Source organism: Ursus arctos, chromosome X, assembly GCF_023065955.2.
Source record: "Ursus arctos isolate Adak ecotype North America chromosome X, UrsArc2.0, whole genome shotgun sequence".
Lineage (NCBI taxonomy): Eukaryota > Metazoa > Chordata > Mammalia > Carnivora > Ursidae > Ursus > Ursus arctos.
Window position 1 is genome coordinate 105395786 of NC_079873.1, and position 23980 is coordinate 105419765.

The window sequence follows — 23980 nt, forward strand, 5'->3', positions numbered from 1 at the left end:
GCCCCAGGATTCGGGAGTGCTAGGACGGACTGGCCCATCCACTGTGCTGTTGCCATTTAGTGTAACCAGTCTGATATGAAATGTTAGCCAGCCTCTATTTTTGTAGCACATAAAGCCTGGTGAAACTGAATCCATCATGCAGTCTGAGTTCTTCACAGAAATTGCTGAAAGTCACTGTTATTGGAGCTGCTGGTCTTGTGATTCCTAAAAACAACATATTTTGTCTATAAAAAAATTTGAGGAGACACAAAGATTTTGTCTGTTCTTCAGGCTTTGGGTTTTCACACCACTCTCCACAGAGGGACCCTGGGAAAACTACTCCGAAGCCCACTTCTGTCCCAATCCCACCTGTCCTGTTGGGACCTTTGGCAACTGGCCCAGGCCTGTCCATTCGTGGCATGGAAGAAGCTGCTCTGGGGAGCCTGATTTGAGACTGACAAGGTGCTCTTTTTTTTGCCAGCATCTCAAAGAAGTCCTGATGTCCACCCCCAAGCTTTTTCAGAGTGTGTGTGATGTGCTCAGGGTTGGGACAAGGAGCAACAAAGTCTCCCCCTGCTACAAATGGAATGTTATAGCCTGCATTGTGTTTCCCACCCCCCCAATTCATATGTTGAAGTCCTGACCTCCAGTACCTCAGAATATGATTGTATTGGGAGATAGGATCTTTAAAGAAGTAACTGAGGTTAAATGAGATCAAAAGGGTTTGCCCTTACACCAAGAGGAGGTTAGGACACTAACACACACATAGGGAAGAGCGTGTGAGGTCACAGGCAGAAAAGGGTGGTCTACAAGCCAAAGGGAAAGGCCTTAGAGGAAACCAACCCTACCAACACCTGAATCTCAGCGTTCCACCCTCTAGAACCGTAAGAGAATACATTTTTGTCATTTAAGCCATCCAGCCTGTGATACTTTGTTATGGCCACCTGAACAAACTAACGCATGAAGCTTGGGTCCTAACTGGAGAATATAATCAAACAACACATTTTATTTCATTGAACACTGACAGTGAGCCACTGTGCTGAGTTCTAAAGAAGTGGGGAAAAAATGTTTTACATGGTCCCTGTGCTTGTGGAATTAACAGTTGGGCAGGAGGAGGTATGGGGATGCTGGCCGGAGAGACAATCAACAGGAAAACAAAAGCAAAGTGACCTCCAAAGGAGACTACCAGTGTCATATGAGTGGCCAGGGTGTGGGGAAATTAGGGCAGACATGAGTTCCCGTGATGAGGGCAGCACTTCCTGTCTGTGAGCCCTTGGTCAAATGGCCTTCCTTCCCTCAGCTATCACAGGTTTGTTGGGAGGATTATCTCAGTTAATGCATCCACAAGGCCTGGAATAACCTAAGTGCTCAATAAATGCCGGCTATGATTATTCCAAGCACAACTTATGGATCCTTCCCACTCCCTCTGTCCCTTCACTAGGTGCAGTCTCAGACCAGTTGCTCGAAGAGTTTGGCAGTGAAACAGGATGGAGACTTGGGGAAAGAATGACAAAAGAGATCCCAAGCCACACCCAGGAAGTAGTCTCTGCCCCTTTCCCTGCCATCACTCCTTTAGGTCCCGGCCCCTGACTTGCCCTCACGGTCTATATGCAATCCCAATACCTTGGCCCCACAACCTGTGGTCGTGTGGTACAGCAGAGAAACAAGAAAGGGAGGCCCCAACAGGGACTTTGGGAGCCTGGGGCCTCCCTCATGTATTATCTTCCTCAGATGGGGTAGCCTGGGACTCTAAGTCACTGCCTAGAATGCTTGTTTCCGACAAAAAGAGCCTAAAGTTCAAAACCCATGTTCAGAATGTGACCCCAACTGTGTCCTGGAGTCTGCTTGAAGAGTATTCATTTGACTTCTCCACATCCCCAGAAGGTTGGCATCACTCCACAGGCCAGTCCCCAGTAAGAATGGAACCCAAGGCCCCTGGCTGTCAGTTCTGGCATTTGGCCTCCACATTCAATCCTTGAAGGAGGCCCTAAGTTTCTTTGTCATTTTCTCATCACTGCCATGGCTTTTCCTATTAAAGGGTGGATTATTTTCATCACTGGGGATCGGCCCAGCTTGTACTGGCAATGTCCCACGGCCATATTTCACCCCACACCAACAGCTGGGAGTGTCTGGGGCTAAGACTATGCTTCCACCAAAGGGAAGCTAGGGCATCCTTGCCCTCTGACTCTTGCCATTTTCTGAATTCGGGAAGCAGAGCCAGTTCAAAACAGGACACAGAAACATTTCTCTCTCCCACCCCTCCCCCAGCTCTGAAACCAAGCAAGGTATCTTTTTAGCAAGAGACAACTCTGCTAATAACCAGGGATCAGGTGACAGGGAAGTTGTGACTAACAGCATCCCAGGGGGATGGGGCAGGAGATCATCTCACACACATGAGGACAATCTTTAGGACCCAGGACATCCCTGCTTCCTGCTTCTAAACTGGTTTGGGCTGTTTCCTTATCTACAGTCTGACTTTTGGGAAAAACAAGTTTGGCCCACAATCATCCATTCCCCAGTGAAAGTCTGGGAGTCAGCAGGGATCCAAGATTTGATGACAGGACACGAGTGAATGCTATGTGCTCTTTATTATTTTTATCTTCTTGTACAGAAAGAGACAAAATTTAACAGCTAAACTCAACAATTATAAAAAGAGAGAGAGAAACAGAAGCAAGTGTGTTGGTTGCTCCCAGGCTCCAGTAAAATTCTGACATACTACTGAATGTACAGATTTCCCAGCTGACATGGGTCAACACATGTATACAAGCACAGTTTAAAGTGGTACCAAAATTAATCCATTTCACAGTAATCATGTCTATAAGCTCAGTTGCACATATCAGGGTTTCCACTGTCACAAATTCACAATCACAGAGAGAAATAGCAGGTGTGTTCAGGCCTGGGAAAGTGGCATCCGGAAGGGGACACAGATCGGGAGGCAAAAGCAGCTGTGGGATTTGTTCCAATTTTGAATATCTGTGTTAATGCTCAGGCTGGGGGCGGGGGAAGGGCAGGAACTGTTCAACGGTCAGATGTCTCAGTACAGTGGAACAACTGTTGAGGCAATGAGCCCAAGGGGGTGTGCTATTTGGATCTCCTTGTCAGAGAAATTCTTGCTAGACAGACACTCACCGCCCACAGCCTGTGAAAGGAAAAGCTCCCTAAGTTTAATATTTGGGGGCAAATGATGGGAGTGGCCACTCTGATAGCAAAACATCTGCTTTACAGAATATTTAGCAAGATACACAGTTATGTTACTTTAAATTGCAGGCTAGGAGAATGAAAAGCTGCAGCACCCACCCTTCCTACAATGGAGAGAGACCAAGAGACCATCCTACGCAGAAAGAGCCTTACACATAAGAATTTCTGAACCCCAAAGCTGAAGGCACGGTGAAGGAATCCCTGATATCTTGAGCCTTTTATTTGAAAAAGGTGCTCATTTTAACTAGATCCTTCTTACACATAGGACCCTGAACATGGACTAAAGCGAAGAATATTTCAAATATTTCTACAGAGCAAGAATCGCAGATACCATGAGTTATCTTAAGCTGTGATTTTCTATAAGTTCTGAATTAGTGGGCTTCAAATTAATAGGCTTTTACCATGGTTGCAGGCAGTCTGATTACAGTACTTTGAAATTAGCTAATTATACTGATTAGTATGAGCAGACTTCAGTGGGGAGGATGTGCTTGTTTCTGAATCGGCACAATTCTGAAATGAAGCTTCATTACTTGTCAAGCTGAAAAGCTTTGCTGCCCAACTCTCCATCTTGGCCTTGAACATGAGAGCACACGCAAGACATAGCACACAGGCACACTCTTAGAAACACAGAGTGTAGGTGAATAAGGGCCCCCCCCACTTCCCCACCCCCCACCCCAGGCAAAAGAACAATCTAGAGACAGTGTTGTTTTTTCCTTCTTCTCATGGGATGCCATTTGGTTGTCAAAAGATCAGCCCGAAGCCAGAGAGGAACCATCTGGCTCCAACTCCTTAACAAAAAGACACTTTCCTGTCCCGAATTCCTCATATTCAGGCCACCAGAAAGGCCACATCCAAGCCACCAGGCAGATTCCTGTTTTCCCAAGCACCCTAAGGAATTCGCACCAATGGCAGTGGGATTCACAAGCAGAAGAGGAGGCTCCTGGCCTCCCGATCAGCCTGCTAGGTGTTGCTGGGCACCTGTGCGCTTCACCTTTCTCTTGTGCTTTCGTTTTGAAAATCCCAGGCGATGGGGAGCAGTGTGGAGGGACAACAGGCTTGCGATTCTTGTTTTTAAGTCTTAAAAAGTTTTTTAAAGCCTTTTCTCTTTTTTCTTAATGAAAAATATCTGAATAACTAGCCCCACCAGTCCCAAAGTCAATAGTCATACATTTTTCCACCAAAAAATAAAAATAAAAAATAAAAAGGCCCAGGAGTGCTCAGATCTCCTTCAGCTGTTGATACCCACAGAACAGAAGCAGAGGTGGAGGAGGCCATGCCAAAAGAGTGTGTGAGTAAAGGTCCCACAGGGCGGAGGCCCACAGGGTGGGGCTGCTTAGTCTTCTCCCAAAACTTTTTGTGAAGTGGGGGCAGAAGGTGGTGATTCTGCGGGGCTCAAACAGCTAATTTCAGTTTTCCTCCCTCAGGGCCCTGTCCAAAAGACTGTCCAGCCCCAGGAGGTGACATTCCTCCCTTCAGACCGGAACCCTCCTGGTACAAATATAGCCACACACCGGCTATTGTTTCAGAGAAGCATATCAGAAAAGGCAACGTGCACACGTGTACAGGCACGCATGCACGCGCGCACACACACACACACACGCAAAGTCCAAAAACAACAAAAATGTGGCTACTACAGATTTAGCATTGTATCAAACCAACGTCCATACAAAGACAGAGTTTGAAAAGATATATACAGAGCATTCGTAAAAGCCAAATGTGCACCGCGAATTATGACCATTGTGCACTGTACAGTCTTCTTTTCCACAATATACTGCAAAAGAAAACGTCCCAGAGACCACGGTGGCAAGCCCACCTGAAAGAATCCTGCGAAGCACCTTTACAGGAGAACACAGGGCCCTAGGAGCTGCCTGTGCGCTCTCCCTGTAGGCCCTCGCTCAGTGCCTGAAGGACACAACACGTGCTGTCCTCCACCGGGCCAGGCTCCTGCTTCCCACTCCCTCCCATCTCCACCCAGCTTGGCAGGGAAGGGCTCAACAGATGCCAAAGGCAGCAGGCATTCCTCGGCATACTCCCTTTGGCTCTGGCCAGTGGGGCCCATGCCTGGCTCTCTTCTCTCACACTCCCAGGTCACACGCAGGCAACTGCCTGAGGAAATGCTGGGAGGGCAAGGCTGGCAGCAGAGCTTCAGGCCGCCTCAGGTCCTCCAACATGGCCAAACAGGAGTGACCGCAGTCTCCGTTGTGGAAAAAGCAGGGCCTTTCTAGGCCAAAAATACCTTTGTGAGGAAGGGCAGGAGTGTAGTGTTAGAGGCCGGGAGGGAGAAAAAGGGGAAGGAAGGGAAGGTGGAACGCACCTGGTCAGCACCTCTGGCATCAGGGAGTTCTCGGGGATGGAGGAGGGGGCAGAAATTGTCAACTGGCAGGAGACTGACTCCCCAAGTTGAGACTCAACATCAGAGTCACATGAAGGCCTCCACTAAGACTGGTCTCCTATAAGCTACACATTTCTAGAAGAATCTTCCTAAGGGCAAACTGCACTAGCTCCCTGGTGCTTCAAGAACTGCACAGGCATTAGCTCAGTCAGCCTCCCATAGGCCTGGGAGGTAGGGGGAAGGATGGAAAACCCCAGCCACCGGGTCAAGTTTTTGAAGCTGGTGGCCTCATTGAGATAAGAACACAAGCCTCCTAAACTTGAAAGCATGTCCCAGGGCAAGTCCTCAGGACTTGTGAAGTCATCTGTGGCCTCGAGGAAGGGCTGCAGTCAAAGAATGAGGCCCAATGCCTATCTTGGAGAGCTGTTTGGACAGAAAGAAGCTTCTCTTCTCCGTGGGTTTTAAACCACTGTGGTTGCCGATAGACCCTGGCTGTGCACTCTTTTGGACCCCACAAAAATTTGCTACATTTTTTAAAGCACCACAGAGGAAAAGTGATTTGGCACTGAGGCCAGGAGGATGGACATGCAGGGGTGAGGGGAAGTGGTGTCGAGAGTCTTTTACGTGGTCATGGTCAGTTAAAGGGCAGGTCACTTCTGTCCCACTGCTGTCCAAAGCCTCATTGAAATGCAGAGGTGGACAGCTCCTGGGCCACAGAAAGGGATTACTAAACACGGGCCAGCACCTGGCAATAACACACCAAATCCTGAATGGGCCTTCGACCCCATGTCACGGGCTTCCCCACCTCCCCTACCAAGAAATTTCTAAAAAGGGACACTTCGGGATCTTTTCCCCAGGTGGGCACCATCATTAAGGAGAAATCAGTCATCTGAAGTTCAAGTTCAACTCAATGCACCTGCTCAAGAAAGGGGAAGTATCCTAAAAGTTCAAAGCCAGAAAGCACAGTGCTGAGGAGGCCAAGTTCATGGGTTTAGTCATTCCATGGGCCAATCAACCTCAGTAGGAGAAAACTTCAGCTCTCTACCCCAGCCCGTACTCCCAACCACTCAGAGGCCATGGGCTCCCCAGGCAGGGTCACCAGCGTTAGTTTTCCCAGGGCTATGACTGGGCTCAGGCCAGTGGGTAGCAGTTTTAGCACAGTCGGTACGTATGTCTGGAAAGCCAAGGTCTTCAGAAGGCCAAGTACACTAGAACCACAGCTAGCCTCCAGAATGGCCAAGTTTATGCAAGCAGGCGTCTTGCTCAGTCTGGCAGCTGGGCCCCTGCCCCTCATCCTTTTAACCTGGTCAGGAGCATGGGGGTGGGTGTTGGGGCAGGGGAGTATTATAGATCTGACTTCCCTCAGTCCCCTATGAATAGCCCAGGTTATATTGTTTTGTTTTATCATGTTGGTCACTTATTTATTGGTTATTACTCTTTTTGTTGTTGTTGTTGTTCAGTCCTTGTCCCTGTCCTCAAAGTGTAGCAAGGACAAGAAGCACAGGACTGTTGAGGAAAAGGGGTTGCTGAAGGGCTAGCTTCTCTCCCTCATCTCTGTGGCCTAAGCTTCAGACACAGACAGGTCTCCAGCCAGCTATGCGGTCTCGGGGCCTGAGCCTATGGACATTCTGGCCACAGTCAACTCAACGGGGTAATACCTTTGGCACAAGAGAAGCCAGTTCCTGATGGGAGGACAGGATGGTGGGAGCATGGGGGCTTCTGGAAGAGCTGGGCTCTCTAGCCTGTGGCTCTCCCCAGGGGCCTTGATGCATGGGTATTCTTTACCCCCCTCCACCTGTCTCTGACAGCTGACTTCCTACAAATCCACGGTTAGGAAATCATTTGGCAACAGGAGACTAAGGCTGTTTTGTGGTGGCACAGTCTTTGAGAAGTTAAAAAGAAAATAGGAGACCCCTGAAAGAGGCTTTCACTCCGGACGGGACAGATGTCCTACTACTTGTCCGAGCCAAGGTTGGTGGCCACTATCTCCTCATACTTTGGGGGTGGGTCGCTGTATGAGACACTCGCCTCCTCACTGCTGCTCTCCTGGGGCGCAGTCACCTCCTCATAGGATGGGGGAGGAGTGGCACTGGACAGCCTGGAGAGAGAGAGCTCAGGGAGGTAGAGGGTGCTCTCAAGGCGGACCGTGGTTCTGCTCCCTCGACTGGGCCCCAGCACCACCTGCGGGTTGCTCCCTGCCTCACGGTGCCCCGAGGACTCCCCCTGGCTATGCACAGTGCCCCGGTACACCATGACCCGGGGGAGGCTGTGCCCGGCGCGACTGGCTAGGTACCGGTTCTGAGCATACGAGGGGTGATGACGGGTGGCTTTCTGCAGCTGGCACCTCCAGATGATGAACAAGGCAATGACAATCAGCAACGCCACCCCCAGAAGGGGCACGACCACGTACATGGCATCTGAGCTTTGTGCAGGGTCTCGGACTGAGTAGACTGCATTCGGGTACCCCTTCCAGAACTCCATCTACAAAAGAAGAAGGGCCGCTTACACTTACATGCAAGACCTCATGCCCCAGCTGGACCTCAGAGACCTTCAGCTAGTCTGGCATGTTCGGCAGGGCCTGTGGTGGCTCCCCACCCTGCCCCATCTGACTGGCCTCTGGGAGCTATCAGAGAGGCTGTGGAATGCACTCAGGACAAAGGACAATGCTCCCAAGTGAAGAGGCCCCCAGAATCAGGCAGCTGGGATTCTAAGGACATGTTGTCTCTCCTGCTATGGCTCCAATGTCTCTGCCTTAGACTGGGCTGTCTTTCCTTTATGGCTTCCGACTGGGCTCAGATACCAGGCCCTGCTCTTGCTATTCCTGAAGCTCCCCCTGCTCCCAGAAGCCAGCCCCAGGGCAGTACATGCCGTTTTCTCTTTGTCCTCGAACACCTCCTTGACCTCCTCGTAGCTGCAGACCTCCTCCATGCACTCCCGCTCGATGGTACCCTGGCGCAGCTCCTCCAGGAATTCGTTGGCACGAGGGAACCGTTTCAGGACTGAATGGGCATTCTTGGCCTCCAGAAACACTGAGGAGAGAGCTGCACTGAAACCTGGAATGGGCAGGTGCCCAGGGGCTCCTTCAAACCAGACTCAGCCCAGACAGAGAAGCACAATGAGGAAGGGAAGCAATACAAAGCTGGCAGGCAAGACACGACCCCAGATACGGGAAGGCGTTTGTAAAAGGGATCGAAGGGCTGACTTTCTGATGCCATGACGTACCTGCTTAGAATACCACAGACCCGACGAGACTTGGGCCTCAGGTGTTATGGAGCAAACTGAGATCTGACTGAGGGAAGGCCATGTTGCCGATGACCAATACCAAATCACCCCATACGACTCTACCAGGTGGCGTCCCTCCACCTGAACGGCCACCTGTGACATCATCAATAGCCCAGCCCCAGACAATCTAGTACAAACCCAGTCTGGGCTAGATTGGGGCACTGGGTGCATACAAATCTGAGAGTGCCTCTGGGAAACGGGTAGCAGGATCTACGTGGAGAATCTAAGCCTTCATAGGCTGGGCACAGATGCTTCCTGCAAAGTGTCACTGAGTGCTGGCCAAATCTACTTATTCCAAAGGGAAGGACCCAGCTATGGCCCAGGCACCCGGCATGGTATCAGCTATATGTGTCTGTAAACATGAGCTAGTTCCCCTGTCAACCAGCCCCTTGCAGGGCCCAGGGAGGCAGGGCTTTACCTAAAAGCAGGCGCCCTTACCCACAGCCTGTTGTATTAGTTCCTCTCATAGTGGCCTGGGTGGGTGCACATCTACAGGGACACCCTGGGGACAGGCCGGCTGGGAAGGACTTGAAAAGTGAGCATGCCCCTTTCCTGTGAGCCCCTGGGCATGGGCCCTCCCCCCTTGGTGTGGGTCCTGGCAAACTCACCTGCCATTGCTGCTCCCTCAGACCCAGCGTCTCACTTGCCTGGCAAAGGAGAAAAGCAGAGTCATGATGAAATCACACCCCAAAGCCTACAGGGCACCCTGTTGGCCCTGGGATGTGACTTCCACCCCCACTGGCCTGGTCAAAGGTGAAAGCAGCACCTCGTGAGACATGTCACTTCCTGTGCCACTCACAGCTTCCCATCCTTCCCCAAGCTCTCTTCCCAGAGCTCCCTGAGGCCCAGCAGAGCCCAAAGCTAACCTTCTGGCTCTTTCCCCCATGAACAGATTCAGAAAGTGTAGAAGACCTGAGGGTTGACTTTATTCTAGAAAGAAAGAAAGAAAGAAAGAAAGAAAGAAAGAAAGAAAGAAAGAAAGAAAAGAAAAAAAACCCTCCTACAGGCCAAGGTTTCTTCTTCCTCACTTCCCTCAACAAATCTTTGCACTGTTGAGTCGCAAAGGACCTCAGAGAGATGGAAAATTAGGTGAGGTCAAGCACATGAACAGTGACAGAGACAGGAACCAATTTTTGGAACTCGTTTGGCTCACAATGGCAAGTCTCCGATACCTCTAATGAGAAGCATGTTCCTTGAAATCAGGCAGCACATGTTGAAGAAGCAGGCAACAAGAGCCATCTCAGAAGTCATGGCCCAAACCCCAGTGACCCGCTGTGTTTGTCTGCACCGGACAGTGTACCGAGGATCTTCTGAAACTCAATGCAAGCGTTGCCTCTAATGTGAGCTATTGTCCAAAATCCTCGCTCCCGCTCAGGAATTACCCCACCACTATATAAACTGTGGCCACAGCACAGTGCGCTCCACACCACAGACTCCCACTCACACACGTATTCCAGAGCACATCTGGGAGCAATCACCCCATTGCTCCCCTCCCCAAGCAGAAGCTCTGGTTTTATGACTACATGCATGCAAGACATGTGAATGGTGTAACCCGTTGTGCCACCCTTTTTGCCTAGGCTGCCAGGAAGTTCAGTGTTAACATTGACCACCAAGCACAGGCACGCTGGAAGCCCAGCTGTTGAGCACATATGCTTCTCCCTTGCAGCGTGGCGCACGCTTTTCTATTTATGTGTTCAGAGTCTCATGTATGTTTCAAATATACCTTCTAATCTTTTTGGCAAACAGGCTATAAATCATAAATAAAATTAAAGCTATAGGGAAAACAGCAAATTTAATATCCGTCTATGGAAACATCATGTCAAGGGGGATTTTCTCTTTTGAACCCCACAATGATCCCATCCAAAACTATCAATGAATGAATCTGTCAACAGATGGGTCTGCCATTGTAAGAAAAGTTGGCCCTTGATGTTTGAAGAGTGAAGAGTGAAGATGGACTATTTATCTCAAAATTCTGCTTCATTACTGATCTCTACGGTTCCCTGGAGGGGGGTAGCAATGCCAGTCACATGGTGATGGTGTGAGTGTGGCATGCCTAACAGCAAGGGTTTTCACTGAATTAAAAATGGAGCTGTTGTGTCAGGGTTTGAAAAGAATGAGTAAAGGCTGTACTAATAAATGAAGATAGAAAACCATACACTTCACTGCTTATCAAAGAGAACTGCCGTGTTGTGTTTGTTCATATTGATGTGGAAAAATTACATAACGGCTTACATATAGCCCCCCTCTTGTCCCAAACACACCTGACTTTGGTGCATGCACACCCACACAGATCATAGCCGCGAATGAGTGCTCTCCTGACACCTGCCAAAGTTATTAGTTCATTTTTAACCTTCAAACAAGCCAGGAACTCCCCTCAAACAGCTCACAGGGCATGGCCCACTCCAATAATAATTCTGTAGCTGCTGCTGCTGCTGCTGCTGCTGCTGCTGCTGCTGCTGCTATGAGGCCGCCTCCCCCACCTTCCCCAAAATTTAGCGCCTGCTTCTTCCCCTATAAATACACCATCAATAGGGCATTGCTATGGCAACAGTGAGGAAGCCAGGAGGGCTCCACGACAGACAGAGAATGCTGCTGCAGTCACGCATGTACATGTCCCTCCTACCCCTGGTGGATACTGTAAGGCTGATTGTAGGCCGAAGGAATTTTTAACCCACTCCCCCCAGGAACTCAGCTGAATCCTGAAGGCCTGGAAAGGAAGGAAGGCAGGGACCGGCCACCACAAAGACCTTAACTCCAGCCTAGGCTGAAGCTTCCAAATCACAGCACTCTGAAACATCGCTCGCAAAGTCCCTCGCATGGGGACAGGAGGCCATCAGAGCACCGGGTGTCCCAAGACGTGGCCTCCAAACTACTTCTCCAAATCCTAGCCCTTTTCATTCCCCTCACTCAGAACTGGTCGCCAGGAAAGGCTTCTGTGATCGCCAAAGCTCAGGACTCATCAACCCACCCAGTGACATGGAACTCCCAAATTATGCTCATACTCAAACTCTGGGCCCTCCTTGTCCCCTTCCACTCATGCCAGCCCTTAAAGCGCCCATCCTTGCCCACCGTCACCCGCCAGCTGCGCCCTGCCCATGAACTCCAGCTTCTGGCCCAGCCACACTCTTCTCCTGGGTCTGCTCAAGACCCCCAACTCCTTGGTTCGGTCGGACCCTCCCCCAAAAGTGCCCCGCGCCCAGCTCGGTGGCCTTGGACACCGAACCATGCCCTCGGGGCTGGGGCGCCCAACCCAAACGGCCTCACCGTTCTCTGGGCCCAGGAGGCTGCCGCCCTGTTTGCGCACGCAGCCCGCCACCTCGCTGCGGCGCCTCTTCCAGCAGGGCCCCTGTCCCCGCCCACCTGCACCCCATCGGCCAAGCCCCCCGCCCAGCCCAGCCGTCTCCTCCCTCCCTCCCTCCCCGCCCGCGGCCCTCCCGCCGCCCCGGGGGCCCCCGTAACCGACCCGGCCAAGGCCAGTGCCGAGGTGCGCCTGTAGCTCCCGCCCCTCGCAGCCGGGCGCCCGGGCCCTGCCCTTTACCTCGGCACCCCCCTGCCCCTGCTCTCCTCTGGGGACTCCGCCGCTGCCCGCCCCCCACGCCCCGCTGCGCCAGGTCTGGCCTCGCGCCCCGCGCCTTGCGCGCCACCCTCGAGCGCCACGACCACCGTGCCCTGATCGCCAGGCCGCGATCGTCGCGCCGCACCGCGCGCCGGGCCGCCCGGCCGAGGACAGGAGAGGGCTGGGGGCGAGGAGAGCGGGCCGAGGGGGAGGGAGGGCAGGCCGGCAAGCTGGGCGGGAGGGGCGGTGGCGCGCACCGAGCACCGCGCGCCCGCGCCCCAATCCGCCGGCACCGCCCCTGCCCCCGCCCTTGCTGCCAGGGGGCGGGGCCTGGCCGGCGGGCCCGGGACGCGCCAAGGACCCCCGGCCAAAGGTACGGGCCCCGTCATGCCTCTGGGCACTGGCCCTCGCAAGCCCGGGCGCCAAGGCGGGCTGGGGCGGCCGCGCCCTAGGCCCACGCGCCAGGGGCCCCGCGCAGCGCACCACCCCCCAACTGTCCCCGACCCAGGCTCACCTGTCATTGTGGCCAGCCCGCCCCCGAGTGCCAGCCGAGAAAAGAAGGGGCTCGTGCCAGCAGCCTGGGCCCACCTCGCCGGGCTCCAGGCGGGCCCGCCGAAGGGCTGGTTTGAGGCTGCGTTCCGCCAATGACTGGGTGACCTTGGCTTCTTCACTTACCTCCTCCCCCCCCCCTGCCCGGGGAAGGCAGGCTTCTCTCCTGTCAAATCTGGTAAATGGGGAGAATCCTGCCTCCCTTGCGGGGCTGCAGCGAAATAAAGGAGGAAACGGGCTTGGGAAACTCTTAAGGCGCAGAAAGGGGAGAGGAAGGGGAGGGCGGTGTGGGGGGGTGGAGCGGGGAGGGGGCTCAGGAGGCCGCGCTGTGGGAGGTTCAGCATGACAGGACCAGACGCTGGTAGATGACTAGTCCAAGAAGAACCACGCGACGACGTGGACTGCTAAGGGAAGGCAGGACCGTTCTGGGGGAGCTCAGGATCTGGGTCTGCCAAAGCTTCCGAGGAGGGGTCCAGTGCACCCTGCTGGGTTTTTGGGGTTCTTTTTGTTCTCTGCACCTCTGGAACCCACCTTGCAGCTGAAGTGGGCGCCTCTCCCACCCCTTTCCCCATTTTGATGTTTTGGGCAGGATGATCCTGAGAAGGCTTACCCGGAACTACCCCCACCCCAATTCCGGGCAGAGGAACACCAACCGCCCTGCCTCCAGGGTCGTGGAAAATAGGGAGGAAAGGCCTCCATCACCTCGGGCCTCTTTCACTCCAGCTCCAGGAGCTGAGCAGCCCCTCTGCCCCTCCCTGTCCCTGCCCTTTTCTCCTCCCCCTTGCCCCGCTCCCGGGGCTTTGCTCTCCACCCCTGTAGCCTGTTCAGAGGGTCTTCCCCTGGCTTGCTTACTCTTGCAGGGCTGCAGGAACCCGCTTTGCCCAGGACAGCCCCTTTGTGCCCTCCTGGATGAAGGCAGGAGGGCTGCATCCCCTTGCCTGTGGGGCAGGCTTTCACAGAAAGAAATCAAGATCCCCTGGGGATAAGAACGGGGGTCCTTTGGAGCCCAAAGGGCTGTGTATGCTTTAGAGCCCCCCTCACTTCAGGGGGAGAGAGCGTGGGCCCTGGTTGGTGGTAGAAGTGGTTTGGATCTCTTCAGAAATTTACTTCCTGGGTCTCCTAGTCCACCACCAGGTTCCCATCCTGATCTTAACCATGTCCACAGGCAACTTCACACAACTTTCAGTGTGTGAGGCCCCGGTCTATGGCTTTTGCACTCCTCTCAGCACCCCCACCTAAGCTTCTAGTTCCCTCCCTACCCAGAATGCCTTTCCTCCCACTGTCAGCCTCTGTGCACTCGCATTCATTCTTCCCACATAGCTCAGATGACATCTGTCCTCAGATCTTGCAGGATTCTCCTCCCCTGCCCATGTTGACTGTTCCATTCTCGGGCACTCTGTCTGCAGATGCTAAGGGTGGGAAGGGTGAAAAGCGGCCCCTCTGCAGCGTGCTACTGCTTCAATTCCTGACAAGACCACACATCAGCTGTGATCCTGAGCAAGTGACTTAACCTCTCCACATCTCATCTCAATTTCCTCATCTGTCAAAGGAGAATGATAATAGTAGCTCCCTCAAAGGCGGTGAAGAGAGCAAATGGATAGTCACACCAAGGGTGCCGGCATCCAGCTGCATTATGTACCTTGGTTGCTCATTTGAGCTGCACACTCACCTCCTTTATCTTGGGGCCAAGGGACCTTGTCTCTTCATGTGTCCCTTGCATCCAACAGTCTCATCCACAGCACGCCCACCAGATGCTTGCAGAGCTGAGGTAGGAGAGGCCCAGTTGAGGTGAGGAGCTGGAGTGAAGGTCTATCTTCAACTTACCACCACAATGTTGTCCCCAACATCACCAGAAGCTCTGGGCCCTGTTTCCTCCCCATGGGGATCCTGAGTCTGGGCTTCCTCCAGACCTTAGCTTCCTCAGAAGTCTTTCTAATTCCCTTCGGGAGGGCTCCAGGCACTTCCAGGGACCAGCTTGGGAGGGCTGAAGGCCTCCCTCTCCCTAAAAACTGCTTTGAGATCTTGATCTGAACAGCCCTTGGTCTGCACCAGGATGGGAAAGGTTTGGCCACTGGCTTATCCACCTTGGCTAGGCACCCTGCAGGTTGGTGAGCTCTCAAGGGTTTTATTTTCCAACCAAATTGCACCTCCCCCAGACTACTGGTGCAGACCCTCATTATCTAAATCCCAGTGAGATGCTCTGGTCTCCCTGTGAATCTCCACTCTTCTCCATCTCCACACCCAATGTGCACACTTCTCTTACTTGCTACCAAGTGGTGTTGGTGATCTCAACAAACACACCTTGGCACACATCAAAATTGCATATATAGGGCACTAAGGATTGTGGGAGGACCCACCTCCAAAAGAGTGTACAGTACATTTGCTAATAATAATAAAAGATGGCAAAAGGCAGACTACATTTCAATAAAAATTCCCCATATGTTGCAAGAGAAAAGACATTTTTACCCAACCTTGTCCTAACTTCTAACCTATTTCCATTCCTGATCCATATCCCATCTGGCAGGACCAGTTTCATGGGTGTGTTCCCTACACTTGGTTTAAGGCTCTGCTGTCTCCAGCTGGAAATTCTTAATTCTTAATACTTTTTGAACAAGAGACCTGTATCTTTATTTTGCACCAGGACCTACAAAGTATGCAGGCAATCTCACCCATTGGTGACATTCTCAACATCCTCAATCCCATCCCAGCATCTCAACCACCCCACTGCTCTTCTGATTCCTCCCCTCATCCCCTCTGCAAGCTTTGGCCAGTCTCTCCTTTCTTCACCTCTCAACTGCACTGATTCCATCATCTTCTGCCACATGGCCTCTCCCTAACCCCATCCTTGTGTCTCATCCTTTGGCTGAGACAAGTACCCTCTTCCAGCCTCATTCACTCTTGGTGCCTCATTCACTTTTGGCACCTCATTCCTTACCTGAGCCTAAACACTGATCTTCACCCCATAAGAGCCTCAATGCATCTTTGCACACGGATTAACCAATCACTCAAGTACATGGGCTGAATTACACCTCCCCAGTTTACATGTTGAAGTCCTAACCCCCTTACTTCAGAATGTGACTGTATTTGGAGATAGGGTCTTTACAGAGGTCATTAAGTTAAAATGAGGTTATTAAGGTGGGTCCTACTCCAATCTGTCTGATGCCCATATGAGAAAAGGAGATTAGGACACAGGCACACAGGAAAAGTCATGTGAAGCATGTGAAGACACAGGTAGAAGGCAGCTATCTACAAGCCAAGGAGGGGGGCCTCTAAATAAACCAATTCTGATGACACTTTGGTCCCAGACTTCTGGCCTCCAGAATTGTGAGAAAGTAAATTTCTGTTGCTTAAGCCAGTCTGTGGTACTTCGTCAGGGCAGGCTGAGCAAACTAAGACATCAAGTATGTACTCAGTTCTATTATGTACCAGGCAGTATTCTAGGACTTGGGATTACAGGAGACAATAAAACAAACAAAAGCTCCTACCCTCATGAAGTTTAGACAAAAACAACAACAACAACAACAACCCCACTATGGAGAAGAATGAAACAGAGAAGGGTCTTTGGGGTGTAGAGTATTTAGATACAGTAGTCAGGAAAGGACCCAGTGAGGAGATGACATTTGAGCCAAGATCCAAAGGATTTGAGAGGCCATACTGTTCCAAGCTGTGGGATCCACACATGCCAGAACTCTGGAATCAGAGGCATGTCTGGCATAGCCTGGGGGCACCCAGGAGGCTGGTGTGGTGAAGTGGAGGAGGAGAGTGGGGATGAGGCCGGGAAGGCCACAACAGAGGGTGGTAAGAGATCATGCAGGGCCTTGCGAGGACTTTGGCTGACAAAAAGATGTGGAGAGACATTGAGGGGCACTGTGATCTGATGTCTATTCTCATACAAGTGATCAATGGGGCTGCTTCCTGACAACAGATTAAAGAGAGAAAAGAGTGGAAGCAGGGAGACAATTTCGGGACTCTTGAAATAATCCAGGTGAGAGACAATGGTGGTTTACACCAGATGATGCAGTGAAGCAGTGAGAGGTAGGCAGATTCTGGGTAGGTTTTGATGACAGATTGGTATCAGGCTACGGTGGAAAGACAGGAGTCAAGGACAGCTCTCAGGGTTTTAGCCAGAGGAACAGGAGGATGGAGGTCCATTAACTGAATTGAGGAAGACAGTGATGGAGTCAGTTATATAGAGGAATCTGGAGTTCAGGGGCACTATCAGGGCTGGAGATGTAATTGGAGAATGAGTAGCAATGAGGCAGTATTAAAAGTCACGAGACTGGATGAGGTCAATTAGGAGTGAGTATAGAAAAAGCAAAGCAACACATGAACTGAACCCTGGGTAGCCCAACATTTAGAGGTGGGACAGATGAAAAGGAACCAGCAAATGAGACTGGAAAAGAATGCGCAGCAAGGTGTGGGAAAACACTGAATAAAGTGGATTGAGAAGGAGCGATTGACCAATTCTTCAAATCCTACCGACTGGACTAGTAAAATGACAAATAATTGACCAGTGTGTTTAACACTGTGGAGGTCATTGGTGGCCTTCCACAGCAATTTCCACGGAGACATAGGGGCCTAAAGGTGGACCAGAGTGCATCCAATCAAGAGTCAGAAAAGAGAAATTGGGGGGCGCCTGGGTGGCACAGTGGTTAAGTGTCTGCCTTCGGCTCAGGGCGTGATCCCGGCGTTCTGGGATCGAGCCCCACATCAGGCTCCTCCGCTATGAGCCTGCTTCTTCCTCTCCCACTCCCCCTGCTTGTGTTCCCTCTCTCGCTGGCTGTCTCTATCGCTGTCGAATAAATAAATAAAATCTTTTAAAAAAAAGAAAAGAGAAATTGGAAGCAGTGAGCACTGACAGACGACTCTTTTAAAGAGTTCAGCTGTACATTGTCCACAATAGCTAAATTGTGGAAGAAGGCAAGATGCCCTTCAACAGATGACTGGATTAAGAAGATGTGGTCCATATACACAATGGAATATTACTCAGCCATCAGAAAGAACAATTACCCAACATTTGCAGCAACATGGACGGGACTGGAGGAGATTATGCTAAGTGAAATAAGTCAAGCAGAGAAAGACAATTATCATATGGTTTCACTCATTTATGGAACATAAGAAATAGCAGGAAGATCAGTAGGAGAAGGAAGGGAAGAAGGAAGGGGGTAAACAGAGGGGGTAATGAACCATGAGAGACTATGGACTCTGGGAAACAAACTGAGGGCTTCAGAGGGAAGGGGCGTGGGGGATTGGGATAGGCCGGTGATGGGTATTAAGGAGGGCACGTATTGCATGGAGCACTGGGTGTTATACGCAAACAATGAATCATGGAACACTACATCAAAAACTAGGGATGTACTGTATGGTAACTAACATAACATAAGAAAATTATTATTAAAAAAGTTAAAAAAGTAAAGAGTTCAGCTATAAAGGAGAGCAGAGACATAGGAGAGTGGTGGTTGTAGGAATATGAGGGAACAAGATAAAAGTATTGTTTTAATGTGGGAGAAATTAGAGCATGGTAACATGTTTATGTGCCAATGAGCCAGTTAAGAAGGAAAAAGTTGATGATGCAGGAGACAGATGAACAGATGCAGGGAGGTGGGAGAGGTGATGCTGGAGCTTGGAGCAGGTGTCTTCTGGTGGCTTTTCTTTTCTCAGCAAAACAGGAAGCCAGGCCACTAGCTGGGAGTGAGGGTGGGAGAGGAGTACTGGTGGTTTAAGGAGAAAAGGCATAAAACAGTGTTCTGGGAGATGGGAAGGCTGTATGCTCTACAGAAATGTAGCATGATTGCTAGGCTGCTTTAAGGGCCCACTTGAGGTTTAATGGCCATTAATTTAAAGTGAAATTACTCACCATGTCTCCCTGGTTTTTGCCAGACACGTTTAATCTCAGGGGTGCAGACCCAGAGTAGGTAGAAAGTTGGATTTTATCAGGGTTGAATTTTCCTACATGAATACAAAGAAATGACAGAGGGACACAGGAGTTTTGTGTGGTTCATAGAGAGAAATGATGATGATTGGTAAGGGGAGAAGTAAGGATAGAGTCAGCATTCGGTGAAGGGCGGTGAAAAAAAACAATAGGATTGTTGGTTGAAGGGTCCTGGTGGCAGTCAAAGGATTGCTGGAGTTCTTATATTCTAAAAGGAAGCGGCTGGCTTTCAAAGGTCGGGATATAATGGAGATTGTGGAAATGTGGTGATGACAGATAATGGCAAGATCTTAGGATATGCCCACAGGAGTAAGGAGGAGGGAAGGAATATTGGGGGAGAGCAGGTCAAGAGACTGAGAGACCAGGGATTTGAACCATTTCTGTTGATATTAACATCACCAAGAATGTACATACTTAACCACCTCTTATACCAGACCCCTTATCTCTTTCCCAATCCCTTATTCCATTCCTCAGCTTCATCATGAACCTGAGGGGCATCCCACTCCTGAGCCTCACCTGTTCCTAGAGTGTCCCGCCTCTCTCAACTTCACTTGTCCTGAAGGTCACCCCACCACTGAGCTTACACCCTAGCAACTGCCACACCCCATGTCCCAATCCACTATGCCTTCCCTGAGTCTTGCCCCTGAACATTTAATTGAGCACCTACCATGTGTCAGGTGCTATGTCTGGTGTTGGTGAATCAAACAGACCAATGTCTACCCTGCTTTCATTCTGGCTGGTGAAAAGAGACAATAAACTAGCAAACATGGAGGATACCTAAGACGGCAGTTGGTAGAGGTACGACAGAGGAAACCAAAGCTGGGAAGGGGGACAGGGGGCACCAGGTCATCCTGATTCTAACCCGTGCGTGGAGCCTCCCAGTGCATGGGCTATTCACCCCAGGCCAGATCATGGTGACGGTGTGTAGCTTCATCCATGTCCCCAGAGTCTCCCTACTCCAACACCAGCACTGACCCTCACCTCACCTCCTCCTTGGGCTTGACCTCCAGATCAGCCCCAATGACATTCCTGATTCTTATCTATTCCTCAGCCCTCAGCTGCACTTCATCAAGCTTCCTCTGTCTGTTCCCTCAGCTTCGTGTTGCCCAGAGGCTTACTTTCTCCATAAAACTCCCCCAGCCCCGACCATCTCTCTTACACAGAGTCTTTCCCCACTCCGTCTCTCAGCCCCACCCCCTCTTGGACCCAGGCCCCATCTGGTCCTAGGTCTTTTCCTGAGCCCCAGTACCTTTTCCCCTCCCTTACTCCTATTCCAGCTCCTATTCTGGCTCTAACTATGTCAGAGCAGCTTCTGCCTTCCCGGCTGGCGCAAGTGCTCAGAATCCCTTTTCATGTGGCCCAGCGTGTCCTTCGGGAGATAGGGTCTGAGGGTACAGGGTCCCGGGAGTTTGAGGACAGTTGAGGAAGTGCCCAAGATTGGAGGCTAGTCTTTCCCTAAAGAGGAAGAAAAATTTCCTTTAGTGTCCCTGGCACCACTGCCCCGGCAGTGGAATTCTCTCCCTTTCCCTGGGCAGTCATCGTCCCTTTGGCCACCTGCCCTGACGGGAGGGTGGAAGAACCTCTAGACCAGTATTTCTCAAATATTTTGCTGTACAGGACTGGAGAACCAAATACAGGTCTGGGTGGCCATCATCTGGCCCATCACAACCACACATCCCTTCTGTCCCAACGTACATACACGCACACCCTCCTCCGGAAAAAGATGCTTAAGCAGACCAGCAACCTCAGCCCTGGTGCATTTCATTTTCCCTACTGCCACCTCCTGGACACAATAGACACTGTAGCCACCACCAGGACACACACACACACACACACACACACACACACACACACACACCCCGCCACTGCAGGTGCGTTCCTTTCCTGTGCCAGTCTTCTCTGGATCCCATTATCACACAAGTTCTAACAGCGATGCTACAGGGCTCCCAACTGAATTCAAAATACATCCCCTGCCCCTGGCTCTTATGTTTGGGGGTGGGGAGCCAGAATCATGCCAGTTTTCAGAAGGGGACTGAGCCTCCCGGAGCCACTGTCTGACTGGAATGCTCACTAAGCAGCAGAGGTACCAGCCACCAGCCTCTGGTCTTCGAAAGCAAACACTTAAGGAGGAGGATGCTGATGAAAGCTATGAGAAGCCCAATGACAACTGTGGTGGTCAGAATGCACAGAGCTGCTTCTGTCAGCCTGCTCAAGCCACAGCGGCCTCCTTACTATTCCAGGAGCACCATAAACACATCCCCACCTCAGGATGTTTGCACTTGTTCACTCTGCCTGGAGTTCTCTTTGTTGAAAGTGTATAACAAATGTTTATTGAGCACTCACCATGCACAGGTATGTTCTAGAGGCTGGGGGCACAGCATCCAAGTCAACCGAAGGCCTCGTCTGCTTGGACAGTGACATGAGGGAAGACAGATGACACATTAATAAATAAGCACAATGTATATCCAGTTTCATCAAATCTGAGATGGCACCAATTGCATGACCTAGCAATTAAGCCATGCTTCCCATTAAGCCATGATACAACACTTTCTTACCACATGTAATTTTTATTTTGTACTTATTGAAAGAGCTCTTTAGACTTCATCGACAGTGATATTTATCATAGATCTCTCTGGTGCTTGCATAAAAAAGGAAAATATGAAGCAAACTAAATTGGTTAAAGTAAACTTGTTCCTGAATCATTTTCTGACCAAGGCTTGTCGATGGGAGCATCATCCTCTGTGCCATCAGGAATGTCGCGGAGGAGGCCTTTCTTTAAAGAATTGTTTTTTAAGCCTGCAGGCCCTAAATCAGGCTTTGGAATTCCCAGAGGTTTGCTCACTTCAGACTCCTGCTTAGGGCATGAAGATGATCACATTTGATCTACCACCTCGGCACCCTTCTCCACCCTTCGCCAATAACCATTGGTTCCTAGAAGTTAAAGAAGTAATTCCCTATTGTCTTGGGGATTTCTTCTCAAACACTGACACTCATCCTGCAAGTTTTGATGTTGCCTGGCAGCATTGTAAATGAGAGGCTGAAATGGGATCGAAATGGAAAAAAGACGTTCCTCTTATCATGCCAGATGGTGATAAAGCCTATGGAGAAAAATGAAGCAGAAAGGGGGGATGGGAAAGGCTAAGGGGGTGAGGGATTGCAATTTTCAATTGGCTGGTTAAGGAAGAACTCACTGAGAAGTAAGATTTGAGCAGTATTTAAAGCAGGTAATAGACATAGCTGTACAGGTAGGAGAGTATTCTGGAAACCTGGAACAGCAAATGCAAAGGCCACAAGGCAGGAGTGTGTTTGGCACATCCTGAGGAACAGGGAGTGCCAGGGAAGGGCTCTGCCAAGGCACTCCAGTGACTTTGCCCATCTCCACACAGGCTGGAGAGGCAAGACTCAACTGCAGCCTGACTCGGGTCTCGGTGGAATGTCCCATGATCCTCCCAGGAGCATTGAAAGATGGAAGGTCTTATGAGCTGTCACAAGACCCTTCTTCACCTGCCTTTCTATCCAGTGTAATGCCGCCATGAGGCAGTTTCCCATCCATTTGCCTGGTTCCGGTGAGGGCTGGGACTTTCCACCATGGCCTTCCCCACCTTTCAGGGAGAGTGCCAACTATACCAGCACCTTGCCAAAGCATGGAATTGGCTCCTTGGTGCCAGAGCGCTAGGCTCATGTATTGCCTGTCACCCGATCCTTGTGGAACTCGGGACCTGAGGCAGGGACCTCTGTGTGGAGTGGCAGAAGAGAAGATCAGAACAGACCACTTCCCACTGCTCCCCACTTCCAGTTACTTCCCAGTCCTGGGGTGCTTTCTTTCAGAGCACCTGCCACTCCCTCCCATTTTTCTGATTCATTCATGTTTCCTTGTAGCCTGCTTGCCTCCCCCACCTTCCTCCTTTTCTAATCTCCTTTCCTACCACACGGCCCAGGAATTGTTTGTTTGTTGGGTTTTTTTTTTTTTCAACTCTGATCATAAAAAACTAATATGCTCCCGTCGTGGCAATTTTAGAAATCCCACCAGCCATTAAAGCCATTATTAAAATTTGTATATATTGCCTTCCTGTTTTTCACTCCACAAATCTGATTTTACATCATTTAGTTCACACGATATAAAGACTTTTTTATTTCCTTTGTTTTTATCTGATTATGAAAGTCATAGCATGCACATTATTAAAATATTAAGACAAAACATACATACATAAAATAGAAAGTTAAAATCACCCCTAATCCTACCACCTGGTGAGAATCAAGTTAGTATTTGGGGTCCATTCTTCTGATATTTTCTTTTACATACATATTTTTTCACACACACAAAGGAATTGTGAGCTTTTTCCCTCTCAACAAGGTCTCGTGATCTCATGGGCCACTCTCCCTGTCACGGCAACACAGAGTATGACTGAACCAACACCTCCTCATTTCCGACTTCTCTCCTGCTTCCTATTTCTAGTGCTCTCTTTTTCATTGTGAACAATGCTGTCATGGCCTCGCTGGTACACAAATCTGTGGCATTTGACCATTTTCTCCCTTTGCTGTCTCATGCTTGAAAAGGCCTTCTCAGACCCCAACATTTAAAACATTTACTATTTTCACTGTACATTTTTATGTTTTCATTACTTGACGTAAGTTTTTTAAAGATTTTATTTCTTTATTTGAGAGAGACAGAGAGAGAGCCCAAACAGGGGGAGTGGGAGAGGGAGAAGCAGCATCCCTGCTGAGCAGGGGGCCTGAGGTGGGGCTCAATCCCAGGATCCTGAGGTCATGATGTGAGCTGAAGGCAGACACTTAATGACTGAGACACCAGGCGCCCCAACATGTAAATTTTTAATCTGTCCAGAATTGAATTTGGTTTAAGACTTAAACTAGTTTTATTTTTTTGTTTAATATTTGTGGAACACCACCATTTCTCCAGCAGCGTCAGAGAGAAGACAAGGCGTAGGAGGCTAGGGCCTCTATACTATCCACTAACTGTCCCCTGCCCTGCATTTCTTTCATATGAACCATTCCTGAGCCTTCGAGAGTCCTGCCCTGAGATGCTCCTGCCAAAGATTCACCTCTAAAGCAACTCTGGAGCCTCAGCTATGACACAGGGAAGCACCAATCCTACCACGCCCTTCGTTTGTATTACTTGGCTCTGTTTCTGGTC

At 50.5% G+C, this 23980-nt stretch overlaps 1 protein-coding gene across 2 annotated transcripts; it reads right to left on the reverse strand.

Moving 5' to 3' along the window:
* Positions 1–2548: 2548 nt before the first annotated feature.
* Positions 2549–12983, reverse strand: PRRG3 (proline rich and Gla domain 3). Of its 2 annotated transcripts, none has more exons than XM_057314568.1 (4): positions 12862–12983; positions 9400–9438; positions 8378–8538; positions 2549–7990 (listed from the first exon to the last, which is right to left on the reverse strand). In XM_057314568.1, exons 2-4 carry the CDS (start codon positions 9404–9406, stop codon positions 7463–7465), a joined length of 696 nt encoding a protein of 231 aa, XP_057170551.1. In that variant the 5' UTR covers positions 9407–9438; positions 12862–12983; the 3' UTR covers positions 2549–7462. The 2 variants fall into 2 exon arrangements, with proteins under 2 accessions (XP_057170551.1, XP_057170547.1); XM_057314564.1 differs by lacking the exon at positions 12862–12983 and adding an exon at positions 12056–12139.
* Between the last annotated feature and the right edge of the window lie 10997 nt (positions 12984–23980).

Coding starts and splice junctions, on each gene's coding strand:
- PRRG3 (XM_057314568.1), bottom strand. Junction 7,991..8,377: donor TCGAGGACAAAGAGAAAACG/GCATGTACTGCC, acceptor CTTCTTTTGTAG/ATGGAGTTCTGGAAGGGGTA.